Here is an 18,794-nt window from a genome sequence, read left to right on the forward strand (position 1 = left end):
TGGTCAGACTTAATATTATTTTTATTTTTCAAGTTCATTTCCAGTTAATTTTCTTAGCAATGCATACCGCAGTGAAAACCATGCAGGCTGTATTCATTTCTGTAGTGACATCATCCAAGTTGTCCAACAAGCACACTAGAGGGGAGGTTGGAATGTTACATTTCAGACACTTTAGTAAGTCTTCCCATATCCCGTGCCAAAACTTCTGAACTGGTGGACAGAACCAAAAAGCGTGGATGTAGTTGTCCAGTGTATTGCCTTGACAGTGTGGGCAGTTGCTGGTAGACGTAAAGCCCATCTTGAACATCCGTTGACCTGTATAGTGCAATCTATGTAGTATTTTGTTTTGTATTAATTGTAGACTGGACTTCTAATCAATTTAAAGGTTTTTAAGCATATTTGAAACAGGAAGTTTTGGTCTAAGCTGACTCATAAATCTGATTCCCATTTTGCAATAGGAAGGGCCATTTTGCAATAGGGTCATTTTGCAATAGGAAGGAAGAACAAATGTTTTTGATTAGCTGTATTTCATTTCACATTTTCCAGATAAAGTTTTTAATCATGATAATGATGCTGTCTATATCGCTCCCTGCTGGTCACCTGAAGGTTGACTTGCTGACAAAGAGCAAGTTTGGAGATGCCATAGTATGAACTACTTTTATGGATGACTACAAACCCCATAACTCAATTTTAATAGCTATGGAAAGTACGCAACAATTAATCTCCTCAAAAACAGCCCAAATGTGGAAGAAAATATATTACGGAATCCATTTAGGAACTTGTGTTGATCTGTGCAGGGTGTACTTTGCTCTGTTAAAGTGTAAGCTGGGTTTGGTTTTCCTCGCTCTCTCACCCTACAAATCCAGAGGCATAAGCAGAACTATCCGAACAATAACTATTTATTTGTGACGTTTTCCAGCCTGTTGACCCCAGTCGAGTCCCCTTCACTAATAACCAGAATGAACACAGCTAATGGAGCCAGTGGTGGAAGCTCTTCTGATGTTGATCATGTATTGTAAATGCAATATAAAACAGAATAAAACACAATTTGATGAATGCAGGTTGTAATTTATAAAAACAATCTAAGAGACCAGACTGTCATCTAAAACAGTACTGCTTTGCAAAAACACACAAAAAAAGATACACTTGCACACACACTGTTTGATGACCTTTTTGTACTGCAATACTCAGTCTCTACCAGTCGGCGGTTAAATACACATCAGTTCGGGCTCTCTTGAATATTCTCTTCGTTGTCTATCTGTTCTGTTTTGACTTCCCCGTTCTGCTCTGTTGCTGGCTCCTCCACCATGGCTGACTTTTTTGAGGTTCCTGTTTGGATGGCAGGGGGGTTGGAGAGGGGGTTGATGAGCAAAGAAAAACAAACAAACAAACTTTCAGCACACCCACAATTATTTATTTCAAAGGAGTGTCTGAGGATTCTGGCTGATGCTGTACCTGTGAGGTAATTTCTGTGCATTCGATGGAACAGCAGGAGACCAATAAAGAGGATAAAACCAATGCAGGCAATTATCATTCCACACAGCAGGAAGCTGTAGCTGCCTTCAGTCTGAATAATCTGCAGATGAGACAGCAAAATTTAACTCCTGAACATGAATCTTAAATCTCGACTGGGCTTGTTTTTTTTCTTCGCAATTAAAAGCCCATTTTTCAACTTCTGCACATTCTCTCTTTAATAATGAAGATAGTCATCACACTTACTGAGCCAACAAGAACTTGCATTACCATCTCTCCCATCCCTGCACTTGTCACAAGGACAGAGGTTGCGCAACCTGTAAAAAAATGCATGCATAGTTTATTACTTCACCTCTTGCACTCATTCTACTGCTGAGTTATTCTTAATGCGCAGATAACACTTCATCTTACCTTGGTAGTCAAGGATGTCTTCAGTGTAGGCAAGCATACAAGGGAATATGCTGCTCAGAAAGAGGCCACATAAACACGTCCCGACAAACAGAAAGATGCTGCTGGTGTAGAAAATGAGCAGCAACAACACAGTAACAATAGCTCCTGCCTGTAAAAGACAAATAAAAAAACAAAGAAGAGGATACATGCTCCATTTAGCATTTATATATCACCAAGTGATATATATCACCTCTAAATGTTTTATTGGCCTTACCAGGTTGAATATGAGTAGTTTCACAGGCTGGAAACGATATGAGAGTGGTATGGACAGCAAACGTCCAGCAGTGATAGCTGCCCAAAAGATACTGGCCAGGTAACCAGCCGTCTTATGAGGCAAGGACATCGGTGGTGCCACAGCGTAGGTGTACACAAAGCCGGCATATGCACCCTGCAATGAAAATCGACGTTCTTTCATGTGCTCTACTTTCTGGGATTTATGTGGAGCAATTTTTGTAAGCACACATAAAACTATGTGTAAAATATTAGGTGAAATGAACACCATGTCATTTATCTGCACTCCTCACTCACCACAATACCATCAGTCATAAAAAGCACCATCCCACCAAGAATATGAATCATAAAGAAGGATAAAGGCAGCCCGCGCAGGTTATCATTCTGACAGCAGCTAAAGATACTCCCATGACCTGTAACTGGGCAAAAAGTCACAAAATGACAGATTGGTGTACACGAAGTGCAATTCATTCCTTTGTTTTTTATCCAAACTGGTTGGAAAATCATAAAAATTGTGTATTTTTCCATTTTAAAATAGTCCCGGTGCAAAAATCTCTCCGTCTATATCCTTACCCCCAGCTTCATGTTCATTCTGTTCCACAGCTGGGCCCTCGGCCCCCTGCTGGCTCTCCATTGCTAGTTCATCCTTGTCCAAAAGACGTGGCGTGCCATTGGGGCAACATGGGATCAGCTGCTCTCGATACATCAGATATAGGACTGCAATGGGCACAGGCAGCTGAAAGTAAACAAATATTCAACTTTTTTTTTCTTATTTCAAGAAACAATAATCATACAATAACAAACAAACAAACAAAACCCTGCTCCTCTCATTCAATGTACATCTGTTCAGCTTCTTACATTAATAAGTGCCATGATCCAGAAAGCATAGTGCACACTGGACTCCTCTTTCTCTACCCCATGGGACAGGTTGCTCAGAGGTATGCTGTGCTCTACGATTGGACTGTTTCTCAGCATGCTTCTGAAATGATGTATGACCTCAGTCTCATTCCCTGTGTGATTCCCACAGCCTGTCTCTGAGAGGAAAGGATCTGCAATCAGTGGGCTCACTAGGGCACCGAACCCAATGAAAAAATGAAGAGCCTGCAAAAAAGTAGAAAGGCCAAGGACATTACTTACTGCAGTTTTTGAACACAGTATATTACTAGCACCTAACTTCACAGTGCACTCCTATTGAGAATCTTTTGCAAATATTCTCATCGTTTTGTCTCTATATAATATCTCGATAATACTTGACAGACAAAGCAAACACATCTGAATCGGCTCATTGAATTTCAGTATTTTGATCATGTCGGTACTTTTTCACCTGTAGGAAAACGGCAGAGTCCTTCTGATATATGGTCACCAGTTGGATGTTAGCAATAGTGTCAATCAGACCCATTGCCAAACCAGAGACAGCCATGGCAATGGCCAAAACAAGGACATTATTGCACAGAGGGATGATGGCAAATATTACAGAGATGACAAGAGCAGAAAAAAATAAGGCCGCAAGAGCGGTCAACAACCTTTAAAAAAGAAAAGAGAGAACGAGAGGTCATTTATGCAGGCCTTCAAGACTTTAATATGACAGCACAGACTCTAGTTGCGAGATTGTGATACTTACGTTCTCTTGAAAATACCACCAACAGAGCTGCCAATCAATAAGCAGAACTGTTGGGCAAAAAACACCCAGGTGATCTGACTAAGTGTTGAGTTTGTTTGACATTGCAAGTCTAAAATCGTAGGTCCAAGAAAAGCAATGCAGAGTCCAAAGCTGAAGAAAACACTCCAGTAAGTGAGTGTGTGATGGGCATTCCTTTTGAACAGAGTTACAATCCGCTCATCCAGAAACATCTTGGGCTCAATAAAAATTGATGTAGCTCAGTGACACTTTCAAGAAGATATTTTTTTTCCTTTTAGAACCAACTTTTGCATACGCGTTATGGGAAAGCAGCTTCACAGAGTTTCCGTGGATACTTGCTGCAACATAATGAGTTTCTTGATCCCTTTTAAAGCTTTAAGCCCTAACCACTTTGTATTGCTTAACAGGAAAGGATGTCCTCTCGAGTTAATGGATGAAGTGGAGATTCTTCCGAAAAAAATATCCCCACTTGAATTGTGTCAATGATTAGCATTGAAAACCGGTTTGTGAGGTAAAATACTACAAGCTAGTAGTATCGAATCATACAGTGGAAAATGTGTCACTCAGGAAGCAATTATACATGTGTGTCTCATTGACAAGTTATCTTTTCTTTGACACCTGGAAAACTCAGACAAATTACAAAAGACGTTTGTGTAATAAAAACATCACAATATGATATAACAAACAAAAATTGTGTTTCGGCCAACTGTCATTTTTGCCCACTGCAAATAGGCCTATAGTATTTGTTGGTTATAAAATCTCTGTATCTATAATTAATAAGACAATGTCACTCTCTATCCATTCAGGCTTCTAAATTGTATTGTAAATCTTTAAGAAACATAATTTTTGTTTAGAATCGAGTAAAAAAAAAGTCAATATATATAGTCTATAGCAATATTATATAAATATGCCTATAACTATTAGTTCACTGGCACACTTTGTCTAGTCTGATGGATTTTTTCAGACATTCATTGTCACAGGATGCTGAAGCTTACTTACTTTTTCTTTCATTCCAGTATGAAATATTTTCACTGTTAATTTAATCATTGCCCCTTTTTTGTGCAGCACTTTTAACATATTAGCAGTAGTGCTGGTCCAGTATAAAGTTCAGGATGGCAAGTGGGGATAGTTAATGTGTGAAAAGCAAACTGCAGTCTTTACCTTGGCCTCCACTTCAAGAACTAATGTCAACCTGCAGAGAAACTAGCAGACAAATTGCACTTTAAGGCTCCAACATGATTTCGATTTTTGGGAGAGTTTTTTGGGATTTAAAAAAAAACCCCAATCTGAATTCAGTAATGAAGTGCGATGAGTCAGCTGTTGAAGTACTTAACCTTGAGGTGTATGAATAAAATAAAGGACTTAATACATTTGGATAAGCGAAAGAAAATGAATGGAGGGATGAATGGAGTTAATAGCTAATCCCTATAATGATTGCATAAAAGAAGCAAATCTCCCCTGGTTGTGACCAAATATGGGCTTCTGGCAAGGTTGTAAAATGTGGAGGCAAATTTAACACTGGTTTTTCATTAAAACTGACTCTGTTCAACTTTAATCGTGGGTTTTATAACAGGCACTGGTGCAGTAAAAGATACTAGGAGTTTTACTGAACTATATATTCACATACTGGCAACTTTTTTTTTTTTTGTTTTGTTTATTTGTAGTACTTTTTAGTCCACTTTTATTCAATCAGTAATCAGCACATCATCTGGTATATCATTTGAATGTTTATTTTCATCTATAGTGACTGCATTTCCCCATAAACACAAAACTGTGATGCATGCATTATTCAGATGTCTTCTTCTTCTTCAAAAAAAAAAAATCTTGATTCTTTTTTTTTTTGTGTTTGTTGTCTTTGCACCTCTTATACAGAACATTCACAAACAGTCACATTTTCCTGTAGCTGTACCTTTCTGCACAGTGTTGTATTTAAGATTCACAGTTAACCCCTGTAAGATGTGTAACTGATTTGTCTTCGACATGGAGATGAAGGTCAGTTACTTTAGAAATACGTGCAGGCATTCATTAACATCCATTTCCTCTTCTGGAGATACAGCAGCTTCTTTTGGTAATTGTCAACTAACATTATCTTAGAGGCATGTCAGGGAGTGTTAAAAATAAACAGCAGTTTCTGGTTACTGAAGCAGGACATCTACTTTTGAATTAAATTATTATTTACCCTGGTTAGTTTAGGAAGAGATACTTCATCTGCCTTTATATTGCCTTAAAAATGTATACTTGTGTAGCCGGTTCACATGCACGTTCTCTTAGTTTAAAATTGCTTTTAATACATTTTTTTTAACCACAAAAATATATCTTTTTATGAGCTTTTAAACTGCAACCTAATCCCATCTAATTAACATTAGACTGCCAAACATAAGATCTCTCCCACTTCACTGAAAGTCTCTTGTGAGTGTATTTTGACTGCAGCCTTCAAGTTTTCACATTGCCTGTGGCAAAAAAGGTCTCAGATCTTCTAATTAAAAATCTCAGACAAGTACTAGAAGAAATGCCAACATTTAAAAAAGATGTAAAGTTCATTACTATTTGCAAAGGAATCAGCAGTGCAGAATGGCTCATTTCAATCGTATATTGTTTTATTTTTTTGTATTGCATTGCATGTAGGGTCAATAAAAAAAATCATCTGCTTTATGCCAGGTTTTAAAATTACTTAAATTACTTGTTTAATATTAATTTAACAACATGTAGAAGCAGTGTGTGAAACACTAAGTACACCCCATGAATGGCTTGTACATCCATTTTTAACAGCAATAACTTGAAGCAAGTGCCTTCTGTATGACTTTCAGTCCCTTGTATTATTGGGGAAGGATTTTGGCCCAGTCTTCTTTACAGTGTTGCTTCCGTTCATTGAGGTTTGCTGGGATTCGTTTATGCACAGCCTTTCAAGCCGCTTGCGGTCTGGACATTGACCGGCTCATTGCAACACCTTGATTTTTTTTTTCTTTTTCAGCCATTCTGTTGCAGATTTGTACTTGGATTCTTTGTCCTGTTGCATGACCCAATTAGGGCCAACTTTTCCTCTTGGAAAGATGGCCTCACATTTGACAGTAGAATACTTTGGTGTTTAGAGGACTTCATTTTCAAATCTGACTGCAAGTTACCCAGGTCTTGTGGCTGCAAAATAAGCTGAAATCATCACCCTTCCATTACTGAAGCTTGACAGCTGGTATGAGGCATTTGTGCAGATATGCTGTGTTTTATGCTATTGCACTGTGCATTATGACCAGATATCTCAACTTTGGTCGTCTCTGTCCATGCCAACTCAAGCCTGTATCCTAAGATAACCCTTGGGTTTTTGCAATTTCTTTGAGCATTGCAGATCCTGATGTGAAGACTGTCAATTGTCTTGAATGTTTCCCACTTGTAAATAATCATTCTCACAGTAGAGTTACAGACTTTAAATTGTTTGAAAATCACCTTATAATCTTTCCTAGATAGATGGGCAGCAATAATAGTTCTTTTAAGATCATTGCTGATATCTTTCCTCTTTGGCATTGTGTTATCACCCATTTGAATGCACCAAATGAACAAAATGCCAAAACATGATCAGTTATTTAAGTGCATTTGATTACCATCACCCATCTGCTACTTCTCCTCTTTATTCCTTTGGAAGCAGTAAGGGTGTACACTACTTCCAAATTTAGGATTCGTTTTGTTTAATAAAAAGTGACACGTGGTGTTAGCTTGTCTTAAAATGAAGTAAATACAACCTAATTACCAGATGAATCGAAAGAGGGTCTACTTTCATTTTCACGTGACTCTATATAAAAATTTCAGAAATGACACAGGAACATTTTCAGCAGAAAATAGATGAAAGATAAAAATCTAAAGTAGAATCCACCATTGTTTGGTTTAATTTCACTTGCTGAAACCCTCTTAAACAGATGGTTTAAATGCTGCAAAGTGAAACTCAAACATTCCAGTGAAAGAACAAAGTCACTCAAGAACAGCAGGCTTCTCTTCAATCTTTCAACACTAGATGGTGTAAAAGCATTGCCTTCATCCCATTCAAGGTAAACTCCGTTTGGTTTGCCTCTGAAAAAAATTTAAACACTCAATTGACTCTTTAGAATGAAAAAAATATGTTGATGAACCAAATTCAGAGATAACTAAATGTATAAAATGATACCTTTTAAGTGGTTGTCCTCTCTATTCTCCCCCTTACTTGTAAAGGAATGCAGAGAACAGAGAGTGTTCAGAAAGCACTATATATTTATGAAGTCCATTTACTGTTTTACTGTCTACCTTTCCAGAACAGCATTTTTTTTTAGTTGAGTACATAGTTTGTGTGTGAATGTGTGTGTGAATGGGTGGATGACTGGATATGTAAAGCGCTTTGGGGTCCTTAGGGACTAGTAAAGCGCTATATAAATACAGGCCATTTACCATTTACCATAGTTGCTGATGGCTGCTATATAAAGGTCCAAAATAGCATTATCTTGCTCTTCTCTCTCATCTCCATAAGCTGACATTTATCCAATCTTCAATCAGAGGCCAGAGACAGTGCCAGGAAAGTGTGACAGGAATCATGAGATGAATGCTAGTTTTCCTTCTTCTCTGCTCACTCTCACCTCTAGTGTTTGCTTCTTTATACTATATACCATTCATTTAGGATCCAAAAAGCCTGCTCAGCAAAGGACCAAATGTTTTGTAATAGAAGAGAAACCCCTTTTAATTCTATGCTACTCTCAAATACATCTTCAAAATTCCAAACACATTAAAAATAATCACGTAAAATTATTACTTTAATGAGCATGATAAGAAAGAAGCCACAATGACATAGTATACAATTATCGACTCAGGCAGTCATACATAAATCATGCATTAACACAGCTAAAGTGATAAGCTAAAGTAGCCATGACACAGGCTCCTTCTGAGGCAATAAGAAATACATCGGTCACCTATCCACATTTCTCCCACAGTCCCTGTAGCCCTGGATGGAAATGCCCTGCAGTGCACCCCCTCACATCTCCTCAGGCTCAAAATAGAGGCAGGGAAATGTGGTATGCAAACAGAAATGAGTGCAGGCCAAAACAGTGCCATTCTCTGAAGCTCTGTGTTTTCAACCTAGCATTTGGTGATGCAGTTAAGATCTTGCCCCCTTGTGAACGTCCTTTGTGCTTGAATATACCAATCTAGTGTAATTATAATTATTTACAGGACTTTAAATGATGCTTTAATAAATTAGGTTATTTGAAAGTGATTATAGGGTTTACACTAACTAACACTTTGCATTACAGAGAGGTGCACTACGAAGAGGGCTATACTAAGGAAGAAAGGAAGTTCAACATAGCCAAGTTTTCTTCGTGTTAGCTGGAATGACAAAACCTAAAAACCCCAGTCACTGATAACTGGTATCACAACAATGTTAATCACCAGTCTCTGTTACCACAGGCTTCCCTGCTTCAGGATCTTTGTGCACTCATGAAAAAGGGGTGTTTCATGCATTGTATGACTCTTCTTCTTCACACATTTGAGCGCTGCCTGCTCCAATCAGTTATTATCAAATGATGGTGACAAAATGCTCATAAAAAACCTAAATGCAAAAGTATTGCAAATGAGACAATAGATTGATGCACCAGAAATCAATGTCAAAAAGGATTCAAGGATTCAAGGAAGCTTTACTGTCATTCTCACTGCATGTTTACATGAGGCCAGGTTGTTTTCCATAAAAACAACAGAATGACAAGTAATAAAATAGTACCAAATAGCAATAAAATAATACAAATGAGTAATAAATAATACAGATAAGTAATAGAGTAACACAAATGAGTGAAGTGCAACAACCCGAGTAACAACCTGAGTAACAGTATGGAGTAAATATAGAAGTGTGGGTATAAATATTTTAGCAGCAAAGTATCAGTAGTGATTAAGGTGCTACAGTAGCAGTTTCTTGTCCATTATGTAACACTGTAACGCTAATGATATATTTGTTATTTACTTATTTTAAAAGGGACAAAATAGTTTAACATACCAATATGGAGGCTGAAATTAATGTGCAGCATATGGAGTTTATAGCTGTTGCTAATTTTCAACCCCTGTTGGGCTTTCACATTCACAATACACAAAGAAAATTCCAACACTCAATAGCATAGAACCATAATTACAAAATCTACAAAGAATTCAGTGTAAAATATAGTATAAAGAACTATAATTCCCCCAGCAGAGAACGTATACAGCACTTAAACTAGAACTTTCAGTTGATCTTAGACTGAAACTCTGAACATAATTGGCTTCAAACAAAGTCGTGTTCATTATGACTCACCACAGTGATTTAATCAAGTAAAGTGAGAACAACTTTTGTGACACAGACAACTGTCTTGAACTCTGACATAGCATTTCCACAGCCTTCAAGTCATCTCAGGTGTAGCTCAATTAACATCTAAACAGCTGTACAGGATGGTGTTCCCTGTGGAAGAAAATTCCAATATTTGCCAGTGTAAAAAAAGTAACTATGTTGAGTCAAACGACTGTCGTGATCAAACATGACTTGTGAACTATTAAACAAAATAATGATCTCTCTCTATAACATTAGAAAATACATTTTGAAAAGCTAGATTAGTCTGAATTTAGGGGTAGATATTTACACATCATTGCAGTTCTGTGTATTTTCTATCCCACCCTGCATAACATCCCTTTTGGGATCTTGACAGTAACTATTATGGCAACATTAATGGCAACAATAACTGGCTATTGTCCAATGAGGGGCAACAGTTTTGGTGATTTGGTGCCATATAAATAAAATTTCATTGAACTGAATTGAATTAAAATGGATAATCATATCCTGTAAAAAACAAACAAACAAACAAACAAACAAACAAACAAACAAACAAACATTTCTTTTTAGTTGCTTCTTGTGTATATTGCAGAAGAAATTAATGAAATATATCCTCAGTAAACATTTAGCAGGTATACTAATTAAAAGAGTTTTCTAATTATGATAACAAAGAAACAGAAAAAAACTTCAAACAAAACATTTTGGGTTGCACAAGTAGTATATACATATTAGTAAAAAGAAGAAAGCAAGAGAAATAAGGCCTGGCCTTGTGGGAGTTTTGTTTTAATGTAGCTCCAGAGTTTATCATGAATCTTTAAAAAAGGCTTTTCTTGTGTTCTAATGAGTATAAATCGTCTTTGAGGATGTCACTCGGGTTTTGTAAAGAACTGGACTGAGTAATACCCTTTTCCTCTAATAGTTGAGGCTTTAATAATATGTCAATTGATGTTTAAGTTCAGTGGACCATTGATGATTATCCAAAGACTTCAGTCAGGATTCCACACCAAGGACAGCTCAAAGCACAGCTGCTGATCCCACATCTGGAGCTTGTGTAGTTCAGATCAGTAGAGCAGCGCTGCTTCTGTTGATAGCTGTTTAATAGCTAATTATGCCACTTCTTGCTCTAGTATGACATCTGTTTTTGACAGATAATTCAAAAACATTTGAAAAATACATTTCTAATTCAAGTTCACTTTTAAACATTTATTTTTAGGTTTTTCTCTGTTTTGATTTTTTTTTTCATCTAATGCTTTAATTTTGGCATTAAAATCACTCATCCATCCATTTTCTTCCACTTATCCAATTCAGGGTCATGGGAGAGCTGGAGGCCATCCCAGCTGCCATAGGGCAAGAGGCAGGGTATACCCAGGACAGTTTGTCTGTCGCAGGGCTAACACAGAGAGACAGACAGCCATTTAGAGATAGGACCAATTTAGAATCAGAAATGAGCTAAACCCTACTAACTGCATGTCTATGAACTCTGGGGAGCCCCACACAGTCATGGAGAGAACATGCAAACTCCTTACAGAAAGGCTTTGGCAGATGGTGAATTTAAATCCATGGAACTTCTTGCTGTAAAGCACCATGCTGCCCCACATTAAAACCTCTTAGAGTAATTTTACGATCTTTGATGGGCTCTAATTTGCAATAGTACATTTAATCTTTAAATATATTACTCATCAGATGCCACTGACGCTCAGCTCATGAGAAAAATGCCTATTACATTTTTAAAAGGCTGTTCACAAATATTTCAGCAATAAACAGTAAAGATACACTATTCAAATACTAATGTTGTTAAGCTAATATCAGGGAACTTCTGGTCATAGCATCAAATCATGTGATTGTCATACCTTTTTTTGAGGACTAACTAGTCCCTGCAGCGCCACTTAACAGTAAATCCACTTAACACTGTTCCATAGCTTCCTCCTGTCTTATGGTTTTGCATTTCCCTGTGAATAATTGTAATCTAGCGACAACAGCTGAGTAAAGAGTGCAATTAAAAGCAGCATAACAAAGGATTAGTTTCACAGTGAAGTGCTCTAGACTATAGATGCCTTATACTGAGCTAACACACAGAAAGAAAATCAAGCACTGTGCCCATTTTCATGGATGAAATAATTTGTCAGTATATCAGCGCAGATAATAATTTGAATGCTGCGATAGAGTGTATGATCTCAGCAGAGTCAATGAAAGGCAAGGGATGAATTCAAAACCACACAAAGGATAACAGATTTCTTCACTGAGGACTGAACCCAGCTGTATTCCCCCTGAAGATTTTTCTGTCAGCCAGAGGAGAGAACAACTCATGCATACATACAGCTGTCTGGTAATATATGTTTGTACACATGTCCAAGGACAGAAAACAATAGAGATTTATTCTTTTCTATCATAAGATATCTCTTGCTTTTCCCTTCTTCTCCCTGTCCTCCTATCCCACCCCCCGCGCCTCTCCCGACACAGTTGTAGAGAGCAGAGCAATGATGCGTGTCTTAGTGAAACCTGGTGAATAGTAATGAACCAAGCCTGTGTGTCTATTTGAGGGGAAGCGAGAGAAAGACAGCGAGAGGGAGCGAAGGGTTTGTGGGTAAGGAGGAAGAGGGGTGGGGGGTGTAGACTGAGTGAAAACAGGGCTTTTCTTGCGGCACTGATGCAGCACAAGCAGCAGTGGTGACTGACAAGCGATACAGTTGCATTAATCCTTTACGCTGTTTACATGATCGCCTTCGCTTCTGTGCCACATGGCTCATAAAGCCATTCTAACCACACTAATGTGACGTCACTCAATTAAAACCTTCGGCAAACTGCATCTTTTCACAGGGTGTGTTTCATTATACAGTAGCCCATTCTCCTTATCCAACCCCCCCCTCCTCCCCCTGTCGATGTGGGGCGGGGGGGGGGGGGGGGGGGTATTAGTAGAGGAAATGGATGAAGGGGGAGAAAGCTGTGATTGAGTGTGGCTCAGAGAGGGGCAACAGCACCTGCTGTCTTCAGCTCAGATTCACGAGGCAAAACAGCAGTCTCCCTCTACTAGTGATAGACTATAAGGAAGACAAAGGAGGGAGAAAAGAGGCCCAAACAAAGCTTGACAAACTCTAAAGACACCAGGCTCTTCAGAGCAGCACTGGCTTAAAGCCTTAAAATTTTAAACCCAGACCGTCAACGCTGTACGTGGAGAACGACAAAAGACAAAGTTTGTGTCATCAGTGGGAGAAGACACGGGCATTGTGAATAAGAAAAAATGTAATCTTCTGTATGCCACCTAGGAATAAATGAGTGGAATATTCAGCAAACTGGCTGCAAAGATCAACTGGAGTGCCAAGACTGAAAGGAAGGGAACAAACACAATAGACAGCCCCCCTACCTCAGCCCCTCTTTTATCCTTTTCCATCCAGGACCCATGGGCACTCTGCCAACTACGAATCTTAAGAACTCATTCAAAGAAAGCCAAAGAAAGGGACTTGTTTAAAATCAGGACCCATTCTCTTTTGGTCTCTTGTTTTTCCTTACATTTCCCACATGAGGACAGATTTTGGATTGCTGTTTTTAACGTATTTGAGGAGTGGTGGGAAGGGGGTGGCGGTGGGAGGCAGCGGGTGGTTTGGGGGGTGAATTGCCATTCATGTAACGTTTCATCACATTCGTGTTTTGAGAGTATTGTGAGCGAACGATCTCCCTCCTGAGCGCCCCCCCCTCTCTCTCTCTCCCAGTTTTCATTCTGCTTTTACTCCCTCTGTCTCCCCACTTTAGCTCCTGCTCACATAGTAACTCCTCCCCCCCACTACCCATTGTCTCTCCATACAGTATTAGGCTGACGGGATGCCATACTTGGTCCAGCGAGGGACGCAGGAGAGGGAGAAGGAGGTAAGAGTCAGATTTATAGCGCAGGAATGCATCGGGCACTATGAATGCAGGTCACCATCACTTTAAGAAGTGTGCCGGCCAAAATAGACGTTTGTTTTCATCAAGGCTGACAGTGAGGAAAAGAAGCAGCTTCAGTAATGTTCCAGCGCTTTCATATGTTGTATGCAGTACTTCAGCATGTTTTGGCTGTCTTGTCTGTCAGTGAAATGCATGTGTTTTTGGTTAATTACAATTAAGTATAGGATAACATACCTCCAGAGCTTTTATAAAGAGTAAAAATCAGTGTCCAGATGTCAATTCGTTCAATATGAATCATTTGCTGTGCTTTTGTATCTTTGCACCTGTATATTTTGGAGAAAGTTTGCTTACTGCCCATACCTCTCTGCTACAAAACAGGGAAATGCATTAAAAATGATAAAATATAGCCATAATCAAGAGCCTTTAAAAACATCTGGACAATGATGATTGCCTGAATTGGCTCCCAGCTGAGAAGGACCACGTACGATGTTTAGGGATTAAAGCTAATCCTGCCTGTGGCTGAGATTCACCTTCCCGTCTGGACAGAGACTGACACAGGGGCTTTACTAATTTATGCTGAGACATGCACGAGCACAGGCTCCCTGAAGCTCGGTGCCAATGGTCTTTTTTTGAACCTGGAAATGGCTGATTGAGTAAACACTTTCCTCCAATAAGTAGCTAATGCTCTCTGTCAGAGGTCATGTGAATATCCAGCATATGCAATACCAGCGAGATATTGATCTAAGTGTGCAAACAGTCAGATGATTGGAACCTCAAGAAATCCTGCTGGGCTTGTGCTTCATTTTGTTATCTCTGTGGAATAAAGTTGCCTTGTATGGAAGTTTGGCCTTACGAACACATAAAAAGCAAAGTCAAACGCAGAAAAATCATGAGACACAATGTCTTATAAAGTATTTTATGCTCTTGCTAGTACTGTAAAACATAAAACAGGTGCATAAAAGGGCAACTAAAAGTGGTTGTCTCAGTACCGGACAGTTGCAGCCTAGTACAGGAAGCTTTGTGTGCTTGTCTAGAGGAAAAAAAAGAGGAGGCTGTCTCAATGGGGCTTTTGTTGTTTGAGTTGGAGACAGCAAAAGCACAAGGAAAACTGACTGACAAATACCTGGCCTCTCTGTGCCTCAAATACCTCAGCGTTACACTTGATACAATGTCAACAAATGCCTCCTCTGTCCTCCATAGTGGCCCTTTTTCTTTCTGTCCACAAGATTTTTTCATGTTTTTATAAAGGCTACTATAATCTGAGAAGACATCTGGGTGAGCAGATTTGGCCTGCATAGCTTGAGTACTCAGTCTCCACTCACTGAGGGGTTGAAAATGGCCCAGAACACTTCCAATAGTTAGCAGTGCTTAAAATTGGGGTGAACAGTCTTGTCTGTCGGTTCAGTATAGAGAAATTCTGGAACTTGTTTAGGATTCAAGAGTCATGGCTGTATGAACGAATATCAAAAGAAATATAACAAATGAATGAAGCTCAGCCTATCAGTATCATGGCTTTTATTTTAGACAAAATGGATGCAAATGTTGTCTTTATTTTTGTGAAAAATAATCTCTGCCATTTTTAAAAATTGCAGAGCTTTGTGCCCAGTGCTGGGGAAATGATCTCATTTGTGCTTAATGAAGTCAGGCAAGGGTTGCTAGAGAATATAGTTTATGTAATGTGTTTTGAATTCAGAAACAAAATCCTTTTGATTAACACTGCACCTTTTCTCTATAGACATTGATTTAAAACAGCATTTTTAATCAAAGATTATTCTCCAAACCCCCTCAGGAACTGAAGACCTTGCAGAATACTGCTGTAAGATTCAAACATCAGCAAGGGGTCAATTTATTTGAGTCTGTGCTGTGAAAAATACAATTTCTACTGTCTAATGACTCACAAGACAGTCTCATTTTACTCCCCTGGGCCTCAGAAGAATACTTCCACTTTCTTTAGTTAATTATTCATGCGGATGTGAGTTTTAAATCCTGAATGCTGTCTGAAACCTACCCTTGTTTTTCCTCTCTTTTTGTTTTCGAGCTCTGGACCTTAAATACATGAGTTCTCTCAATGCATCCGAGTCACTGTTTGTGTATTACTGCCTTCCAAATCAAACCACACATGCGTCTTATGGCTTTCTATTCCTATGTGAGTTCTTTCTAACATGTCATGTAGGGTTTAAAGCCATTGGATACACAGTGGACTTTCAACTGAGGAACTCTATTTGAAGATTTTTGGGTTTGGGGTTTTTTTTTTGGAAAAAAAAAAATTGTCAGGTGTCTTTATTGTGATTTCCTTTCATATATACACCCCCCCCCCCCCCCCAACAAACCCCCCCAAATCAAACCGGAAAACCAAATACAGTTCAAACTAGTTAGGGAATGATAAATTACAAATAAAGTATTCCCAGCATGCGGGATGATTTATGTTACTTTGGGTTTGTAGCATTTTATTTAGACCAGCTATTTGTTGCCTCTGAAATCTTTTGTAATTACATCAACAAAGCTGTAGCCTAGAGCATCGAGATCACAAATCTCTTTTCAATCAAACTTTTGGAGTTGGGGGGCACATATAGTCAGTTTGAGTTGCAGCTTACATAAGATATTTTCCTAGGGATGTTTTTTGGGAAATGACTGACTAGATTTCATAAAATGTGCGACTTAGCAGATGGTTAAGGAAATGAAACAAATCTTTTATTGCTGCTGCCAGCCTTTCCAAAACATCCACAAAGAGCTTTGTTTTCCAGTGGGAGGTTTATTGTCATAGTCACGACTCTTTGCATACAGAGATGTGTTTAATTCAGTAATGTGGAATGTTCTGCACCAGCTGCCCGTTTAAAGTGGACTCTGTGATCTTTGTAAGCCTATTCGCCTCAGCATCGACTCTTTTTTTGCATTTCTTTTAATTTTTGGAGGAAACACCCTGTTTTTTGAAATGATGAAAGAGGAGATGTACTAGATCTTGCTTCAGGGACACGTAGTAACATAGGTTTAACAGCGATTGGTCAAGACTTGGAAGTGCATTCATGAATGCAGCAACAACAACTGGCATTTAAAAATGAAAAAGAAAATACACAGTGAAGGAAACGAAAAATATTTTGACTCATACCAACTGCTGACTGACTATAAAGTCACTTTAGCATGCCTGCTGTTGATGTGAATGCATAAAAAAACAAAACAAAAGTCTTTAAAAAGGGGTGTAGTTCACAAGGCAGCCCTTCAGTGGGTATTTACCCTCAGGGAGTCCCCAGAGCCCTTTGAGCCAAAAGGACCTTTTGCCTCCAGCTCTTCCAACCAAGTACCGTCTTCTAATGATTTAGTTCCTGAGCTTGCGTTTGGGTTTATGTTATGTCACTTTAAAAAAAAGAAGAAATATTTCCTTTCCAGGTTTCCTTAGTTCTTTGTTTTCTATTGTTTTCTAGTGACCAGTGAAATAATAACAGTGGTGGTCATTGGGTAATTAATAAATAAAAACAAATTGGATTAAAAGTAAAGCAAAAAGTAGCATAAAATGACATTTGTGAATGTTGAATGTTTTAGTGGCTTTGGCTCGATTTAGTTCTAGGGTCGATTGTTTTAATATTATCACTTTAAAATAAATAAATAAATTAGAGGAGCTGGCAATGATCAGTGACAAAACTCATGTCACGAGTAGATGGTTTGCACTTTAGCTAACTGAACAATCACAGCACGTTTATCAAGTGCTTCACATGTGAATTGCTGTGGTTTGCCTGCTGTCTCGTTTTAACTAGATTTTTCAAAAGGATTCAAAAAGCATTTGACCACAATAACTCCCTGATGAATATCTCGTGACTTTGATATATCCATAATTGGCCTTCTTGAATCTTATCTGAAGACTTTGTGTACATTAAAAAAAATCTTTGGCTTTGATATTTAAAAACCACAAAATTAAGTGACTTCTGCTATGAAGACAAACAGAGATGATTGCTATAGCAACATTTCACCAGTTTTAACACAATGGCCTTTACGGTTTCCTCTGAGTCAGTCACAAAAGCAACTGGCCAAGTGCAGCACTGCGAATTGACATAAAACAGCATACAGGTTCATAACTTTAACTGAACTGATCTAAAATGGTGCAAATTATTGGCAATAAGCAACAATTCAACAGTTATTTTCTGTAATGTTTGCATTCACGGATCAATATAGTGAAGTTATGCAGTTACATGTGTTTGAGCTAACATGACGCTTGTGTTGTTCAGGTGATCGGTTTTGCTTTATCCGTGGACACTTTAACGGGCATGACATTGCATTCTGGTCACGATGTATCTTGTTGCTCTGACACTCAGTTTATTTCAAGTCAGACTTTAAGACATACCAGCTTATTAGCCAAACAGCATGTCACTATATGCAACAATATCAAATAGGACAATGTAATTTCTGAGTATATAAATTCCTTAATACATTTCACCAGCCAATTTATTACGTATACCTGCTCAACTCCTGGTTTAAATAAATATCTAATCAGCTAATCACATATAACCAATTCAATGCATTTAGGCATGTAGACATGGTCAAGTAAACCCACTGAAGATCAAACTGAGCATCAGAAGGGGGAAGAAAGGTGATTTACAGTAAGAGACTTTGAACATGTCATAGTTGTTGGTGCCAGATGGCTTTCACTATTTCAGCTGCTGAGCTGCTGGCATTTTCCCAAACAACCATCACCTGGGTTTACAGAGAATGTTCTGAAAAAATGAAAATATCCACAGTGCTGCAGTCCTCTTTAAAAAAGAAAAAAGAAAAGAAAAGAAAAGAAAAAAGGATTTTTGAGAATGGCCAGAATCTTTGAACTTTGATCGGCGGGGC

The 18,794-nt window shown here is 38.4% G+C and overlaps 1 protein-coding gene across 1 annotated transcript; it reads right to left on the minus strand.

Moving 5' to 3' along the window:
* Window positions 1-1,082: 1,082 nt before the first annotated feature.
* Window positions 1,083-4,192, minus strand: mfsd4ab (major facilitator superfamily domain containing 4Ab). The gene is made up of 10 exons (XM_082517773.1): window positions 3,776-4,192; window positions 3,479-3,677; window positions 3,013-3,255; window positions 2,728-2,890; window positions 2,452-2,573; window positions 2,138-2,311; window positions 1,885-2,032; window positions 1,720-1,790; window positions 1,456-1,576; window positions 1,083-1,329 (listed from the first exon to the last, which is right to left on the minus strand). The coding sequence occupies exons 1-10, from the start codon at window positions 4,003-4,005 to the stop codon at window positions 1,220-1,222; spliced, it is 1,581 nt and encodes a 526-aa protein (XP_082373899.1). The 5' UTR covers window positions 4,006-4,192; the 3' UTR covers window positions 1,083-1,219.
* Between the last annotated feature and the right edge of the window lie 14,602 nt (window positions 4,193-18,794).

Source organism: Aulonocara stuartgranti, assembly GCF_965226115.1.
Source record: "Aulonocara stuartgranti genome assembly, chromosome: 20".
NCBI lineage: Eukaryota > Metazoa > Chordata > Actinopteri > Cichliformes > Cichlidae > Aulonocara > Aulonocara stuartgranti.

Bases quoted from the DNA above. Each gene is read 5' to 3' on its own strand.
- mfsd4ab (XM_082517773.1), bottom strand. From the start codon at position 4,005: ATGTTTCTGGATGAGCGGATTGTAACTCTGTTCAAAAGGAATGCCCAT. The intron at 3,256-3,478 runs GTGAAAAAGTAC...ACTTTTTTGCAG, and splicing joins ACTCTGCCGTTTTCCTACAG to GCTCTTCATTTTTTCATTGG. The intron at 2,891-3,012 runs GTAAGAAGCTGA...GTTTACTTTCAG, and splicing joins GGATCATGGCACTTATTAAT to CTGCCTGTGCCCATTGCAGT.